The 17453-nt window shown below is 49.5% G+C and overlaps 1 protein-coding gene across 1 annotated transcript in view; it reads left to right on the plus strand.

Moving 5' to 3' along the window:
* The window catches only part of DGLUCY (D-glutamate cyclase), a gene marked incomplete at both ends in the record, with an annotated part of 54336 nt that overhangs the window by 16013 nt on the left and 20870 nt on the right, over positions 1-17453 (plus strand). The window contains 5 exon segments of the mRNA XM_079699197.1: positions 3709-3969; positions 9339-9438; positions 12886-13034; positions 15997-16061; positions 16065-16119. Coding sequence (XP_079555323.1) covers positions 3709-3969; positions 9339-9438; positions 12886-13034; positions 15997-16061; positions 16065-16119 — 630 coding nt within the window.

Genomic DNA, 17453 nt, shown 5'->3' on the forward strand with positions numbered 1-17453 from the left:
AGATTTTGTGCACCGGGCAGCGGAGACAGGAGGTGGGGAGGGGGTTGGATTGATCCTCCTCAGTGGATCCTTGGTGGGGCAGGACCCTGCAGAGACAACCTCACCACAGTTTGCAGCCGACATATATATTGTATTTGGTGTCTCAGAAGATAGCCCTTCTGTGGTTTGAGAGCCGCTGACTTTCTAGACATGAGACAGGGCTGGTGGGGTCCAGTAGGGGTCTGCTGGTTCCAGTTAGGAGGAGGTTTGCTGGAAGGTGCTTGTCTGTTCGTTCATTCACTCATTCATTCATTCATGCTGCAGAAAACACAGTTTCCTTTACACGAAAACGCACAGTAAATTTGGGATACCTGCTCATTACCGAGGCACCTTTCAGGACACACACGTACGTAGAGTCGTGGCTGTGTATACACAGAGTCTCTGACATAGCTGGTCTCCTTGGTGAATAGTTTTAAAACTTCTGCAATACTTTCTGTCTCACAAACATGCTTACCCAGGCTGACGGCTCTCCCGCTCAGTACAAGCGTCATGAGGGAAGATGTGTTATTAGCTCTGCCATTAGCTCAGATAAAGAAGTAACTGGGAAGCAAATTTACTGCAGACACGGTGCTCCCGTTGCTTAATCAAAATGATCTGGGAGGTCGTCCACAGCAGTACCCTCAGTGCTTGGGTGAACTGTGTGTCAAGGCTTGAAGCATGAGGCTCGGGGGATAGGCAGATTTATGACTGTCCAGAGGTGCCAATATTGTTTATCAAGGAACGTCTTTAACCCTCAAGAACAGCAGAGGCTTCTGATTCCCACTGTATTAAATAAGCAGGTATAAGGTTGATGGCCATATATTGAACACCAGTCACTGAGCCTAATAATAGAGCCACTCAGTCATTTTTGAGAGGACCTCAAATGGCTGGCATTTGGGGTGCCTGGAGAAGATGAAGAAATGCAGGTTTATAATGGTAATGTTTGTGCTAATGATAACATCATCATAGATGCATGGACTGCTTTCAAGTTGACAAAGGTCTCTCTCCCCTCTTCTCTCTATCGGTGCTCACCACATCCTATTAAATAGATTACATTCCAATTTTTTTCTTTCTTTTTTTTTTTTTTTTAAAGAAGATGTTGGGGGTAGGAGTTTATTAATTAATTTATTTATTTTGCTGTGTTCGGTCTTCGTTTCTGTGCGAGGGCTTTCTCTAGTTGTGGCAAGCGGGGGCCACTCTTCATCGTGGTGCACGGGCCTCTCACTATCGCGGCCTCTCTTGTCGTGGAGCACAGGCTCCAGATGCGCAGGCTCAGTAGTTGTGGCTCACGGGCCTAGTTGCTCCACGGCATGTGGGATCCTCCCAGACCAGAGCTCGAACCCGTGTCCCCTGCATTAGCAGGCAGATTCTCAACCACTGTGCCACCAGGGAAGCCTCCAATTTTTTTCTTTTAAGATGTTGTTATTCTTCTCCCCACTTATCAACAGTAATTCATTTTTATTGTAGAAACATCAGAAAACATGAAAGAGGCAATAAAAATTACCAGGATCCCATCACAATTAACCATTATTAACAGTTTTATGTTTGCCCTTAAAGTCTTTTTCTTCAGTCTTGAACCTATAAGACTGAATGTATATATATATACACACACACATGTATATATGTATATTCCAATATATATATTGGAATCATACTGTGATACTATTTTAGGACTTGCTTCTTTCCCTTTTAAATATATTGTGAACATCCTTCTATATCATTAAATATCACCACAACATCCTTTATAGTGTTTGCATAGAATTCTATTTTATGAATGTTCTACCATTTTATTAATAGCCTATTATTTGACACCACAAGCAATGCTGCAATGAACATCCTTATGACTACATTTGTGTACATACCCATGATCACTTTATTAGGATAAATTCCTAGAAGTAAATTGCTGGCTCCAGTGGAGTGTACAAATCTAAGGTACAAATCACCCTCCAGACAGATGTTCCCGTTTCCACTCCCACGGGCGGTACGTGAGGGGCCCTTGCCTCACAGCCTTCCTCCACCTGGACCACCCCCAGCTCCATGTAGGAAAACTGATGTTCAGAGCCATCAAAGGACGAGGCCAAGGTCACGCAGCTGTGATGTGCCAGTGCCTGGACTTGATTGTACGTTTCCAGATGCTGAATCTGGAGCTGTTCCTCCATAATCAGAATCCACACCCTGTGTCCCTCCACGTTGTCCAGGTACCTCGAATGCAAGTTGACGCCCCCCGCGTCCCTTAGGCCTCCCCCCTCATTTCAGCCGCAGCTGGGGTGGGGGTTCTAAGTCACATCCCCCCCTTCCACGGCACAGATACGCCCCGAGGTGGCCTGAGCATGGACAAAGGCACAATGGTATGTGATGAGAGTCCGGAGGCTGTGCTGCCTTCTGGGACTGGCTTGGCAGCCACGGTGGCATTTGTAGGATGCAGCTGGTGCCCGGCCCAACCGACCCCCACCCCCCACCCCCCGGTTCACTGCAGCTGCAGTGGGCGGTTCCCAGCACATCAGCTTCCCACCTGGGCCTCGGGTCTCTCTGTTTCTCCAGGAGAGCAGGCGCAGCCCCGAAGTGCCAGGGAGTCAACGCCCCGACGGGCAGCCTTCACCCAGTAGGGGGCAGAGCTGGTGCGTACTGCTCAGTCTCCCTGTCCTCTGGCAGGACAGTCCCCAGGGGCTACTGCTTGGTTTCTTTTTCTTTTTTTTTTTTTTTGCGGTACACAGGCCTCTCACTGCTGTGGCCTCTCCCGTTGCGGAGCACAGGCTCCGGACGCGCAGGCTCAGCGGCCATGGCTCACGGGCCCAGTCGCTCTGCGGCATGTGGGATCTTCCCAGACCGGGGCACAAACCCGTGTCCCCTGCATCAGCAGGCGGACTCTCAACCACTGCGCCACCAGGGAAGCCCTGCTTGGTTTCTTAGAGGATCTCGAGCAGGATTGAGCCGCCGTTGCCTTCGGAGTTAACCTGCTCACTCACACATCCTTTCATGGCTTTTCACCTCCTCCCTCTTCTGACTTCTTTCCTGGGCTCCCTCTCCACTGAAATACCTGCCCCCAAGCCCCTGTCTTAGGGTCTGCTTTGGGGGAATCCCCAGCTAAGACAGCCCTGTTTCCCTTCCTCCTTCTGTATTCCCTGTATTGGTTAGAGCTTGCTAAACTGCTCTAACAAATGACCCCCAAGAGGCTTTGCTCAAATACAGCAGAAATGTGTGCCTCTTTCACACAACGGTCCAGGGCGGGTCCTCCAGGGTGAGTGTTCCAGCTCTGCAGGAGGGGAATCTGCTCCCTCGCGGACACTCAGGGACCCAGCAGCTCCGCATCCCATAGTGAGACCCCCAGGGGGCGCTGGCTGTCAACAGCCCAGCTCCCGGGAAGGGAAGAGCTTGGAGTAGAGACTGGAGGTGTATGACCAGGCCAGGGGGAGCCCACATCACCACTCCCACTCTCTTTCCACTGCTCTCCAATTGTCACATGGAGAGGACCTGGTCTCGAGGCCACACTTAACTGAAAGAGAGGCTGATGGGTCCCTTACCCAGTGACCCTTCTCAACTGGCCCGGGAGGGGTCTGCCACACCTTCAAATCCACTTCTGAAACAAAAACAAACAAACGAACAAAAAACCAAGCTACTGTCCCCATAAGATGCTACTTGAAACACAGTTATGTGATTTTGCGATTTGATTTTGTTTTTGCGTAATTTTAGGCAGCCGGGGGATCGGGCACCTGCTCCGTCCAGGCGAGCTGCTGCGGGCCTCCCGGTCTCCGTCCCACGCCCGCTCTGTGCCCCTCACCACCGACTTCCCTGAGCATCTCAACCACGAGCCTCCAGAAGAGACAGAGTGCCCGCCGGGAGCCGTGGCTCTGGCTGCCTTCCTGCAGGCCTGGGGGAAGGGGGTCTCCATGGTCGTTGACCAGAGAGCCTTGAATTTGCACAAGAAGCTTGTTGACGAGGCTGTCCAGCGAGGTGAGCAGTGAGAGGAGGGGAGTCCCTTTACCCAGATGAGGCTTCGTGGGCGGAGGGTGGAGGGAATCAGCGTTTGTGGGACTTCCTCCGGGTGCCCAGGCACAGTGCTATGCACCTGACACGGGGCGTTTTCCTTAACACTCAGAACAACTCTTTGCTATAAACAGCATTATCCCCATTTTACAGATGAAGAGACTGAGGCTCTGAGAGGGCCAGGTGATTTAACCAGGAGGGGATGATGAGCTGGAATTTGAAGCCGGGTCCACCAGGCCCCGTGCACATGCTTCCCCCGTGAGAGGCAGGGGTGACCTGCAGAGGACACTGAGCCGCCCGGGACAGGCTTGGACCCCCGAGTTGAGGGTAGAATGGTCGAGAATAGAGTGGTGGAGAGGCTGAGACAGCCGTGTCCCACAAAGCCCAAATGGGCAGGATGCCCCACGCTTCCCAGGTTCCCAGAACACCCAGATGGGCATCAGGGCCGAGAGTGCTGACCATACGAGCCTGGGGCGCTGCTGTCAGTGTGTCAGGACCGGCCTAGGGTGCAGGGTGAACAGCTGCTCCTCATCTCTCGTCGTTCTGTGGGTGTCACTCAGGCGTCAGCCAGGAGCCTGGTGACTCTACGGCGCTTCCGACTGCCTGTCTCTCTGTGTCCCTCAAAATGCATTCTTCAGAGAAGTGTTTTTGTCTTCTTAGCCTCTAAAAAGGGCTTCCACCTCAGGAAGCCATATCCTAAAGCGCCTGCTACGTTAGAAGTTGTGAAAAGGCTGTGTCTGGACATACAGAACCCATTTCACATGATAAGTGGGTATTGAGTACCTAATATGTGCCAGGCGCTCTTTAAGGCTCTTGAGATCCATCGGTGAACCAGACTGACAGCCACCCTGCCCTCATGGAGTCATGGAGACGGTAAACAGCATAGGAAAATAATACAGTGCGTGTATAGTGTGTTAGAAGGTGATACGCTATGGAATAGAGTGGCCCGGGACCAGGGGGACGGGGAGTGATAGGCCAGGCGTGAAGGGGGTGCACAGGTGTGGGCTGCTCTCTTAAACAAGAGGGTCAGGGAAGACCTCCTGGACAGGGTGCCATGTGAGCAAGGCTTGAAGTGGGTGCAAGAGTGAGGCCTGGGCTGGCTGCGGGAAGAGTGTCCCTGGCTGTGACAATGGCCATGAGGTGGAGTGGGGGCCGGCAGGCTTAAGACATAGGGACAGGAGATGGGCCAGGTTACGGCAGGTGGGAGATGAGGCTGGTGCCCTGTGGCGAGTCCTTCTGTTCCCCCAGTGATTTCAGCCACAGCTGGGGTGGAAGCTCTGAGTCACACAGACGGCCCAGGCCAGTGCTCTGTGGGGAATTCTCCAAAAACCCCTGCAAAACCACCCAGCCTGGAAGTATGGGGACTAATGCCTCCAGGGCCCCCTCAACCCGTGGAGGGTGGGAGCTGCCGTCCTGCCTCCCGTCTTTTGGAGACACGCAGGTCCCGGAGGAACTGAGACCCCATTGCCTTGAAAAGGCACAGACCCTCCTGTTGGCTTTTCCTCCTTCCCGTCCTCACTGTCCCTGTTCCCTCCTGGGATCATCTCCCAAATAAACCACCTGCACCCAAGTCTTTGTCTCAGACTCTGGTTTCAGGGGACCCCAAAGAGATGAATGGTAGAGATGGAGGTTGTGAGAAGCAGCCAGATCTGTCTATGTTTCGAAGGTAGAGTCGTGACTGCTCTCATGTTCGGGGCAGGGGACTGAGAGGATGGAACTGGCGTGGACTGGGACAGGGAAGACCATGGTGGAGCAGGCCTGACCTTGCACCCTGTTGGTGAGGGTGTAAAATGGGGCAGCCGCTGTGGAAAACAGTATGGCAGTTCCTCAAAAAATTAAAAATAGAAAATACCATATGATTCAGCAATGCCACTTCTGGGCATGTACCCAAAAGAACGGAAAGCAGGGACTCAGATATTTCCACACCCGTTTGCACACCCAGCAGCATTGTTCACAGGAGGCAAAAGGTGGGAACAACCCAGGCGTCCATTAACGGATGACTGGATAAACACAGTGTGGTCTATACATACAGTGGAATGTTACTCAGCCTTAAAAAGGAAGGACATTCTGACACCTGCTACAACACAGATGAACCCTGAGGACATTATGCTGAGTGAAATAAGCCAGTCACAAAAAGACAAACCTGTATGACTCCACTTATATGAGGTAGGTAGAGTAATTAAAATCACAGGGACAAAGGGTAGAATGGTGGTTGCTGGGGACTGGGGTCGGGGGAAGGGGTAGTAAGTGTTTAATGGGTACAGGGCTTCAGTTTGGGAAGATGTAAAAGTTCTGGGGATGGGGCTTCCCCGGTGGTGCAGTGGATGAGAGTCCGCCTGCCGATGCAGGGGACACGGGTTCGTGCCCCGGTCCGGGAGGATCCCACATGCCGCGGAGCGGCTGGGCCCATGAGCCATGGCCGCTGAGCCTGCGCGTCTGGACCCTGTGCTCCGCGATGGGAGGGAGAGGCCACAACAGTGAGAGGCCCGAAGTTCTGGGGATGGATGGTGGGGATACTTGCACGATGATGTGAATGTGCTTAACGCCAGAGAACGGTACTCTTAAAGATGGATAAGATGGTAAATTTTACGTTAGGTGTGTTTTACCACAATTACAATTTGAAAAAATTTATAAGAGTGCAAGTTTGAGCCTGGGTAAAGGTAACTGAAAGTGTGGGTACCTATTAGACGTGCAAGTGGGGAAGAGAGCAGGCAATCAGATCCACGAGTCGAGTTCAGGAGAGCCATCTGGGCTGGAAAGAGAAACTGGAGAACAGTTGCCATATTGATGGCCTCAAAGTCAAGACACTGGATGACATCATGGAGGGAGTAAGTGGAGACAGAGAGAAGGACCCAGATTGCGCCCTGGGACGCTCCATGCCCAGAGGTCAAGGGGAAGAGCAGGGTCCTTCGTCCAAGAAGGATCAGCACTGAGGAAGGAGGAAAACCAAGGACCGTGTTGTCACCAAGGAGAAGGGACAGCCAACTGTGCCCACTGCTTCACAGGCCAGCAGGCTCTTCCATCTGGCCACCGCCCTGCTGGGTGTTTTTTGCTGCCCACTTTCCCAGAAGTCACTCTGCCCTCCTGCTCACCTGACCGCCGGCTCCATGCTGGACCTCCGCTCAGAACTGGGTCTTGCCCACACAGTGGCTTGGAATTTGGAATTCGCTGTATTAGATTTTGCACAACTTTCATTACATGTGGACGAAGAAAGTAGAAGCAATTTGGCCTTTTAATGTCAATGATTTCAGTTCTTTTTTTATGTGAAGCCTGGGAAAGGTTTAAAGAAGAAAATTCAGTCATTGATTCCCTGTCTTGAAGATAAATTGACAAATTGGTTCTTTATAGCTTAGGTGCAGGGTCTCCTCTTGCCCCGACCTTCCTTGCCCGGGCTTCTTTCTCTCTGTGCGGCCCCCTTGGGGATATGCTATGTTCCCCACCCTGTGTGGCTCCCTGCTGCCCCGTCTTACTAGTATCCTGTATCCTCAATCCAATTTCAAAGAAATAAAGAGCCAGGCTTTACACAGCACCTGCTTTGTGCCAGGCCCCCAGCTTGGTGCTTGGCAAACATCACACCATTGCGTCCACAGCAATCCTGGGAGAGGGCCTGATTGACCCCATTCTGCAGAGGGGGAAACCAAAGCTCAGAGAGGTCCCATGGCTTGCCCAAGGTCACACAGCCAGGAATTGTTGTCTGGTTCTATTCAACCCCCTTGCGGGGCCAACAGCCTGCCCCTCACAGCACACAGAGGGGCTGGGTCTTTCGACCTGTCGTGACTGCCCCCCATTCCCCGGGGTGTCACGTCACACATAGACTGTGCCTCAGGAGTATCCCTTGATGGACCTACTGCCCTCCACTTGTCTTTCCCCCTAGGCGGGGGGTGGAACTGGAGAAGGGGGGTTGGGAGAGCCCCGGTAGGGGCACTTCAGGATCTCTGACAGCTCCTTGCCCTCAGCTTGCCCCATCGACCCACTGGGGTGGCCGCGACAGCTCCCAAAGGGCTTGGGGTGACAACGTGGGGCAGCTGGGGTGGGAAGCAGTTGTCTCGAGGCCATATGGTTTTAACATAGACAAGGTGCTTATTTGGGTTGGCTTTATGTGAGGGGGTGAGGGGCTGATGATGGAGCTTATGGGGGTAACCAAAGCTCCCCCAACCGCCCCTTGATACTGCTGCTGGGCCACAGAGCAGTCCAGGAGCTCCTGCAGAACCAGCAGGACCGTGAGTACTGGGTGCACCATCCCCGTCCCAGGCCTTCTGTTAGCCTCTGGATAAGACTTCGTCCTGGGCCAGCGAATATGCAAAGATTCTACCTCAAAAGGCTCTGAGGGGGGTTAGTTAATGGAAACCAAATCAATTTTATTTTATTATGGGATTTGTGTGTGTGTTCCACATATTCTACAATAATATGTATTATTATTACAATTAGCAAGTGTGCTTTTTTTTTTTTTTGTGGTACGTGGGCCTCTCACTGTTGCGGCCTCTCCCGTTGCAGAGCACAGGCTCCGGACGCGCAGTCTCAGCGGCCGTGGCTCACAGGCCCAGCCGCTCCACAGCATGTGGGATCCTCCCGGACCAGGGCACGAACCCATGTCCCCTGCATCGGCAGGCAGACTCTCAACCACTGCACCACCAGGGAAGTCCGAAAGTGTGCTATTTTTAAGAGTCAAATTCACTTTGGAAATCACTTGATGCCAATAATTAACTCAAGGCCCAGACGCTGGGATTTTTCCTCTGTTTTCTTGAACTTCCCTAAAGATAGTCAAGGGGGTGGGGTTGGGGAACAGATGAGAACTTAAGTTGGGAATTAGTCACGACACCAATCTACCTACTTGGCTTTGCCCAAGTCATTTAACATCTCTAAGCCTCAGTTTTCCTCCTCTGTAAAATGGGGAAATAATGGTTCTTATCACACATAATTGTTGTGAAAATTGAGAGTCTGCGTGTCACATGCTTAGCAGAGAGCTGGCTCACTGTCACGACGGGCACCTAACCGAGTCCCCAGCACTCACGATGGCAGCGCGCCAGGATAGGGCTCTGGTCACATGGTACTGCGGGCATCTGTGTGCAGCATATTTGCTCACCTACAAGACTGGTGACACTAGCCCGATTCCACTCCCATGCCGGCCAGCTCTAGGGTTTACTCAGGACTGAAAGTAAACTTCAGTATCCTCTGTGTCTAAGTCTTGGCTTACCTAGCAAAGTATTCTACAGGTAGATGTGATTCAATAATGGTAACTAATGGATACTTTCCAAAGAAGCTTTTGAAAAGCCAAAATGAATTCCCCAAACGCAGCACTAGGGCTGATGGCTCCGCCCTCTGCCTTTATTTTCAAGGTGTTCTGAAGAGGCAGGTCCCAATATTAACCTACCAAGGCGGATCGGCGGGAGCTGCTCAGGCGTTTCTATGCAGAGACGGGAACCCCAAGTCACCCAGGTATGTGTGTCCCATCCCAGTTTAAGTGGGTGACAGTGGAGAAGCCCACGTGCTGTTAACTTTGACAACAGCATTTCTGCACACCTCAGTCCCCCAGAAAGGACAGAGCTAGGAGTCCAGTGTCCTGATGGGCCAGACTCACCAATGAGGCTAGGGGGTTTCAAGGTGTCTGGGGCCTTTGCAGAGGATTGCTGGACGTAGCAAGTCCCTGAGAGATGGCATGTCTTCCTGACAGAGGGAGAAGATCGGAAAATTATAAAATAAACAAAAACTAGCAGTTTCTCAAACTCGGTTACCACCCATTAAAGAGAAGTGAAATCATTTCAGTGGGGGGTGACCAGCATCTTTGGAAAATGAAATAGAAATAGAAATATCATTGTATTTCTTGTGTAGTAATGGTAAGTACTCTCTTGTGAAACTGTGTGCGTGTGTGTGTGTGTGTATTTTTCACTGTGTGCTGTGGTCAAACATTTGTGAAAAATACTTCTTAATTATATGTAGGGATGTATTTCAGATCTTGTAACTTTTAAGAGTGTTTTGCAAACTTTTTTGACAACAATCCACAGTAATACATTTTGCATTGCAAACCAGTACACACATACACATAACTAAAACAGAAATTTCAAAGAACAATATTTACTCTTGCTATGTTCAATATACCCTGATATTTTCTATTCTATTCTATTCTATTCTATTCTATTCTATCCTATCCTATCCTATCCTATCCTATTGTATCCTGTTCTAGTCCACTTTTCAGAAAATGCTGACCTGGCCTAATAAGTTTATTTCACATAAGCAGAAACACACCATTGTAAAGCAATTATACTCCAATAAAGATGTTTAAAAGAAATAATGTTTATTTCACAACCACTAACAAGTATCCACTTCAAATGTTAAAACACTGCTTTAAGAGGCCTGGAGGGCATAGCTGCCCTGCAGCTCCTAGCAGAACCTGGCGCTTATAATGAGGACCCTGAGTCAACAAGGAAAAGTTTGATGGGGGATCCAACATGCTATTTAAAGCTGCCAGAACATGTGTGGCACATATTAGAAATGTTTATTTCTCCAAAAGGTTGGCATACAAACAAAGCTCTGGCAAATCAGGGAGAAACTAGAAAATTCTCTCAGGTGGGACCCCTGATGCCAGATAACACAGGTATTGCTCTGCTTGCTGCGTGGAGGGGGGCTGAGCCAGATCTGACTGTGCAGAGAGAGGATTCCGCTGTCTTTGGAGAAGATGCATTAACTCTTCCCAAGGCGTAGGCCTCCCAGGACTGGATTACTTCCCGCTGTATCTCAATGGACCATTATGGCCTAAAGCAATCAATCCACTGTCACAAGGTATGTAATGAGTTCCCCTGGGGGAAAAGTCCAGAGCAGAGGATGTATTCATCTCAACTGGAGCTCTTGTTCTGAACTGCCTTTTCGGCGCCATTGATATACGTCTAGAGGAAATTCAGCGTCAAAGCTCTTTCCACTTCCTGGTTCTGCCTCTCAGAAAAAGTGATTGCCTTCTCCTGCACTGGGCATGTAGCCTCAGGACCACATTCTAACACCTACTCCGTGGCCTGCCATCCAAGCATACGAGGTGCACCACCTTCTAGCACAACCAAAGGACATGGACAGGCACGTAGATTTTGATTTTTAAAACATGTACAGCAGGGCTTCCCTGGTGGCGCAGTGGTTAAGAATCCGCCTGACAATGCAGGGGACATGGGTTCAAGCCCTGGTCTGGGAGGATCCCACATGACGCGGAGCAACTAAGCCCATGCGCCACAACTACTGAGCCCATGTGCCACAACTACTGAAGCTCGTGTGCCTAGAGCCCATGCTCCACAACAAGAGAAGCCACCGCAGTGAGAAGCCTGCTCGCCGCAACTAGAGAAAGCCCGCGCGCAGAAACGAAGACGCAACGCGGCCAAAGATAAATAAATTAATTAATTAAACAAACAAACAAAAAAACATGTAGAGCAAAAGCATTCAGAGTGAAGGGTTCTTTTTTGATATTGTGGTAAAACATGCATAACATAAATTTTACCATTTTAACCATTTTTTAGTGTGCAGTTCAGTGGTAATAAGGTATATTCACATAGCTGTGCAACTATCACCACCATTCATCTCTTGAAATTTTTCATCTTCCCAAATGGAACTCTATCCCCATTAAATAATAACTCCCCATCCCCCCGTCTCCCCAGCCCCTGGCAACCACTGTCCTACTTCCTGTCTCTAAGAATTTGACTGCTCTAGTATCCCATATAAGTGAAATCATGCAGTGTTTGTCCTTTTGTGACAGGCTTATTTCACTTAGCAAAATACCCTCAAAGTTCACGCATGTTATAAGGTGTCAGAATTTCCCTCCTCTCTAAGGCTGAATAATATTTCCTTGTATGTACAGACCACATTTTGCTTCCTTGTTCATCCATCAATGGACCGGTTGCTTCCACCTTCTGCCTAATGTGAATAATGCCACTATGAACATGGTTGCATAAAGACCTCTTTGGAACCCAGCTTTCAATTCTTTTGGGTCTATACCCAGAAGCAGAATTGTTGGATCATACGGTAATCCTATTTTAAATTTTTTGAGTAACTACCGTATAGTTTTCCACAGCAGAGTTAAGATTTTAAAGAACTCCATCTTGGGGGGGATTTAGAGAGACATAAAAGTGCAATTTTCATGTTCTTAAATTAGATTTTCAAAACAGTGTTCCTCCTAATCATGATAGCATCCACACCAGTAACTCTTAGCGGGCCCTGAGTAGGTGTGGAGGTCTGTGCTAAGTGTCTCTTGTGCATTTTCTCACTTAAGCCTTTCGACACAGTATGAGACACGTACTGTTGTCAGGTCCTCTGACAGATGCAGAAAATGAGGGCTAGAGGGTTTAAGAGACTCGCCCAAGGCCAGCAGCCTCAAGACCTGGAACTGTACACGATCTGATTCCGCAACCCACCTTCTTACCACCATCCTATCCGTGCCCTTTCTCTATCTCCTGCTGTCTAAATAAGTTTATCTTGTGTTAGAGTCATTTGTCTTCTATTTCAATTCCTTTTGAGTCTGTTTTGTGTCTGTAAAGTGAACAAGATCCTGGGATAGGGCAGCAGTGGGCCAGTAGCAGCCAACACTCAACCCACTGGGCGCTGATGCCCCTCTGGTTAACGGAGCCCTGGGCGGGGCACCAGCAGCATCTACCATGGTGACCCTGACCGTCGGCCTTCCTGCTCTCACAGCCTCTGTCTCTAATATGCTGCCAGAGATTCTGATACTGTTTCTTAAAATGATCTGAGAGACCAACCCCCAGCACAGGCTCTGGCACACAGTGGATGTTCAACCAAGTTCTGTAGGAAAGAAGGAAACGAAGACGGAAGGGTCCTTCGCACAAACACAGGAAGGCATGAGCCAGCCAGGCACCTGGCTCTCCATAAGGACCCTGTGCCCTCACCCCCCGGCAGGTTTGACCATCTGGTGGTGATCGAGCGTACGGGAAGGGCTGCCGATGGCAATTACTACAACACAAGGAAGAGGAACATCAAGCACTTGGTGGACCCCATTGACGATCTTTTCCTTGCAGTGCAGAAGGTTCCTGGAATCTCATCAACTGGTAAGCAGGAGGCACTGAGAATGCGACAAGAACATGTCAGCACTAAAAACCTTTTTTATTGACTGTTGAACACATGACAAAAAGGAGTTATATGGGACCATTGTTTTCCACTTCAGACATGGTCTTTGTTTATTCTGGTTGGTATAGACAATAACGATGCTGACGTTTAGAAATCCAGTGTTCCCACGAGCAGGAAAGGGAAATGATGCTTAACTGAGCATATTCTATTTGTCCAACTCTAAAACATCAAAACTAATAATAAAATAATGACAATGATAAGATCAAGCCATGGTATATTATTTTGGTCATACAGGGTGAATGTACCATATGTATTCTGTATCATCTTATGAAGTTTATTCATTTTTAACTATATCTTGAATGTATGATCAATGTGATATTTTGATTGCTAATAATGTGATCATTCATGTTTGTATAGAAATTTATGGTATTCAAAGAGGTTTCACAATCATTGTATTGTTTAAGCCCCTCTTAAAACCTGTAGGTAAGGCAGGTATAGTTTCCAAATGTGAGGCCTAGGGAGGTATCTCGAGGTTGCCTAGTTAATTAGGAGTAAAGTCCAGACTCCCAGGGCCCTACTGACTATGCTTTTCGTGGGACCGTGTTGCCTTTATGAATTTCTGAAAGGCTTAATGTGACTGGGACGCCAGCATTCCTCCCCTGGGGTGGGAACCAGAGCGTGGAGAAATGAAGGCACGTTTGTCGTGTTCCATATTTACTTTTTCTGTCCATTCAAACACTTCAGAGTGTTTCCCAGACTCCTTAGTTGCCTTTGGCTTTTGGGGTTTTGATGAGACAATGAAAGCCTTCCTGGCTGAGTAGAAAACGTCCGCAAATCGCCCTGGTCTTTCCCAGAAGAGGCCTTGGGTGTGGTGCCCCCAGTGGGGCTGGCTTCGTGTTTCCTGCCTCTCTGGACTGGGGAGGCCTCCCAGGATAGAGCGGAAGGGCTTTCTGTGTCCACACGGGCCAGCAGGGTCCACAGGAGCTGTAGAGCAAACACTCTTCCCCGACTGAATGGACCCCCGATCTGTGCTCTTCCCCCTAACGATGCCCACAAGATCCCAGAGGAAGCCCCTCCTGTGGCTGCCCAGCCCCCTGCTCAGCAGAGTTACCCCCCAAACCCTCCTTTCCCTGCTCTTCTCCATCAACACCCCTATTCCTCAGTTCCACAGGCAGCTGCCTTGTCAGGGAATCACACTCAATTGAGAATCAAGACACCCATGTCCCACTCACTACCCGGCTCCTGCCCCTCTCAGAGACTCTGTAAAGTGAGGTCAAGTCCACAGACAGGACACACCTGAGGAGTGAACAAGACGAGCTTCATAAAATGTTAAAGGGCAGAGACAGAAATAGACAAGATATCAGTGCCACGTGTTGTATTTCCTTTCATTCAATGGAGTGTCATGGATCTAGAAAACTGTTCTGAGAAAAATCCTCAGGGTGAGGACCTAAGGCATCTGGTCATCCACAATCATCCCATTCTTTTGGCCGAGACCAGGTCTCTGATGCCCAAGGTGAGTCAGCTCCAGGCCCCTCTCCACCGTCACGCAATGAATGCTTGCCTCTGGTGGAATTCTTCCACATATTTGTAGAAATAGACACAAAAACAGTCATACAACCATTCTGTAGGCTTGAGGGGCCCAGCCCTCTGTCCTTGGGGCACTGGGATAATCCCCTTGGTGAATGGTTATCTTGAGGCAGCTGCAACCATCTTCCAGAGGCAGATTCAGCTGACCTCTAGTCTACGGAATCCTCCAGAAACACGTGGACGCAGGACCAAATGGTGTTCCTAGGGCACCACCTCAAAGGGCACAGGCTGCAGGGCTTGTTAGAGTTTTTATCATCTTGTTCCTGCAAGGGTGGAGTTACCTGGTAATTACTTCTAGCCAATCCACCTCTCTTGAACACCTTTTATTTCACCAATGAATTAAATAATTTCCGACAGGGCTTCCTTGGTGGCGCCGTGGTTAAGAACCCGCCTGCCAATGCAGGGGACACGGGTTCGAGCCCTGGTCCCGGAAGATCCCACATGCCGCGGAGCAACTAAGCCCGTGTGCCACAACTACTGAGCCTGTGCTCTAGAGCCCGCGAGCCACAACTACTGAACTCCGCGTGCTTAGAGCCTGTGCTCCACAAGAGAAGCCACCGCAATGAGAAGCCCACACACTGCAACGGAGAGTAGCCCCCGCTCGCCGCAACTAGAGAAAGCCCACGCCCAGCAACGAAGACCCAAGATAGCCAAAAATAAATAAATAAAATTAAATTTTAAAAAAAGAAAATTTCTGACATTTACTTATTCTAACATATTTATTCTAGCATTTATTATGCTAGAATAATTAACAAACCTTCTGGTGCCTAGCAGATTGGCCTTTATTCTGTGGTCGCTTTCAAATGCTAACAGGCCACCCCTGGGGTGTGAATTCCTCATTATGCTGCTTCACATATTAACCAGGCGCCTATCTGGTGTAGATTAAAATTAACTAAAATGACACACATACATTCCACATACTTGAAACAGAAGGCTTTAAATTACAGAATTGACTTTAACAACCTATACCCGTTCCCTTCTGCCAATGGAATGCTGTCTGGTCACAGTAATGAGACTCAGGGCCTTGTGGCCCCTCCCTGAGCAGGAGCTACTGGCAAGGAGAGGAAGTCCTGGGTGTCACCATCTCTCGTGGACCTGGCGCCCCATCTGTGACTGGAGAATGTGACCCAAGAGTGGACACAGCCACACTCTGCTGAGTTCCAAACCTGGACTCATTTTTAACTGGAGAAGTTTCTAGAATACCTGAAGAAGTCCAGCATCTCCTGGTAGAGTGAAAATGTATCCAGAGCCAACCCCTTTCCCCACCCTGAGGCACATGTGAAGGGGCTGCTCTGCCCCATAACCACGCCACATTTTGCCTGATCCTCTGCCCTGACTCAGTTCCCTTACCTCCAGGGGTCGGTGACGGAGGCAACGAGCTTGGGAAGGGCAAAGTCAAGGAGGCCGTGAAGAGGCACATATGAAATGGGGACATCATTGCCTGTAACGTGGAGACTGACTTTGCAGTCATCATCGCTGGTGAGTGCTCAGACGGCCAGCCAATCAGGCAAGGCTCCCTGGGGGAGGGACCTGGCTTGGAGCCTGTCCAGCCAGAAACTCATCTCCTCCATGAGTGGAGTCTAGAGGGCACCAGGGTAAGAAGGGGACCTGGTTCTTAGCCTCTGGCCTCTCAGTCAGTCATTCAACAAACATTTGCTGTGGCCCAGACATGGCTCTGTGTACTGAAGCTGGAGCAGCAAGGGCCCTGCTCCACGGAGTGCCTGCTCTCGTGTTGGGAGATGGACATGAGCCCTAACAAAGAAATATGCCAGATGGTGCTAAACAGTGAGAAGAGCTACAGGTAGATGAGAGAGAGTGACAGGCAGGCCACTTTAGATCAGTGCTCTGAAGAGGGGTCACCTCTGCTTTTATCTGTACCTCCTGTGGGGTGGAAAGGAAGAGAACAATCTGACAAACTTTGGAGGATGCAGGAGGCTTCACGCTCTCCTTTCACTTACCTCTGCCCCAGGCTGCCCTGCCCCTCCCTGCAGCTGGCCTTCCCATCAGGACCAACCTTTCCTGTGTCTGGGTCCTTCCAAGCCCCACCCTTCCTCCCTTGACTTAGTCACAAGTTTCAGGAATTTTGACCGATACCTGAGAAAGGCCCTCTCCCTTTTCATCGTCTGAGTCAAAAACAGCCCCTGAGATAAGCAGAAATCTCTGAGGGTACCAGTGCCTGGGTAAGTAAACCTGAACTGTAATGGACAAGTTGCTGGAAGCTTCGTGTGGACAAGTCTGAGAGTTAGAAGCTCCAGGGGGACCTAGTCATAGGAGGCTCCCACCCTTCTGCGAGCTTTACCTCCACAGGCTCTACCAGGTCCACACTGAATATTAGAGAAAAATCCCCTCATGCTTTAGGTAGGGGAGGGGAAAGTGAGCCATTTTTGAAATACACCAGAGCACCTGTTCTTCTGAACAAGGCCTGCCCTCAGAAGAAACTATTTTACCAGAACCTAGCCTGCTAGGGTTTTAACAGAGCCTAACTTACCTAGGGGAGAGAAATACCCAAAAGTAGATAACATGCAATAACAGATGGATAATGTAAGCAGAGAAATGGAAATTCTAATAAAGAATCAAACAGAAATGCTAGAGATAAAATACACTTGTAACAGAATGAAGAATGCCTTTGATGGGCCCATTAGTAGATTAGACATAGCTGAGAAAATAATCTCTGACCTTGATGATATGACAATGGAAACTCCCTAGACTAAAAAGATAAGAGAAAAAAGACTGAAAGGAACAGAAAAGCATATCCCAAGAATTGTGGGATAACTACAGAGCTGTAACCTATTTGTAATGGGAATCCAGATGGA

This window comes from Hyperoodon ampullatus (assembly GCF_949752795.1).
Source record: "Hyperoodon ampullatus genome assembly, chromosome: 3".
In the NCBI taxonomy this organism is placed as follows: domain Eukaryota; kingdom Metazoa; phylum Chordata; class Mammalia; order Artiodactyla; family Ziphiidae; genus Hyperoodon; species Hyperoodon ampullatus.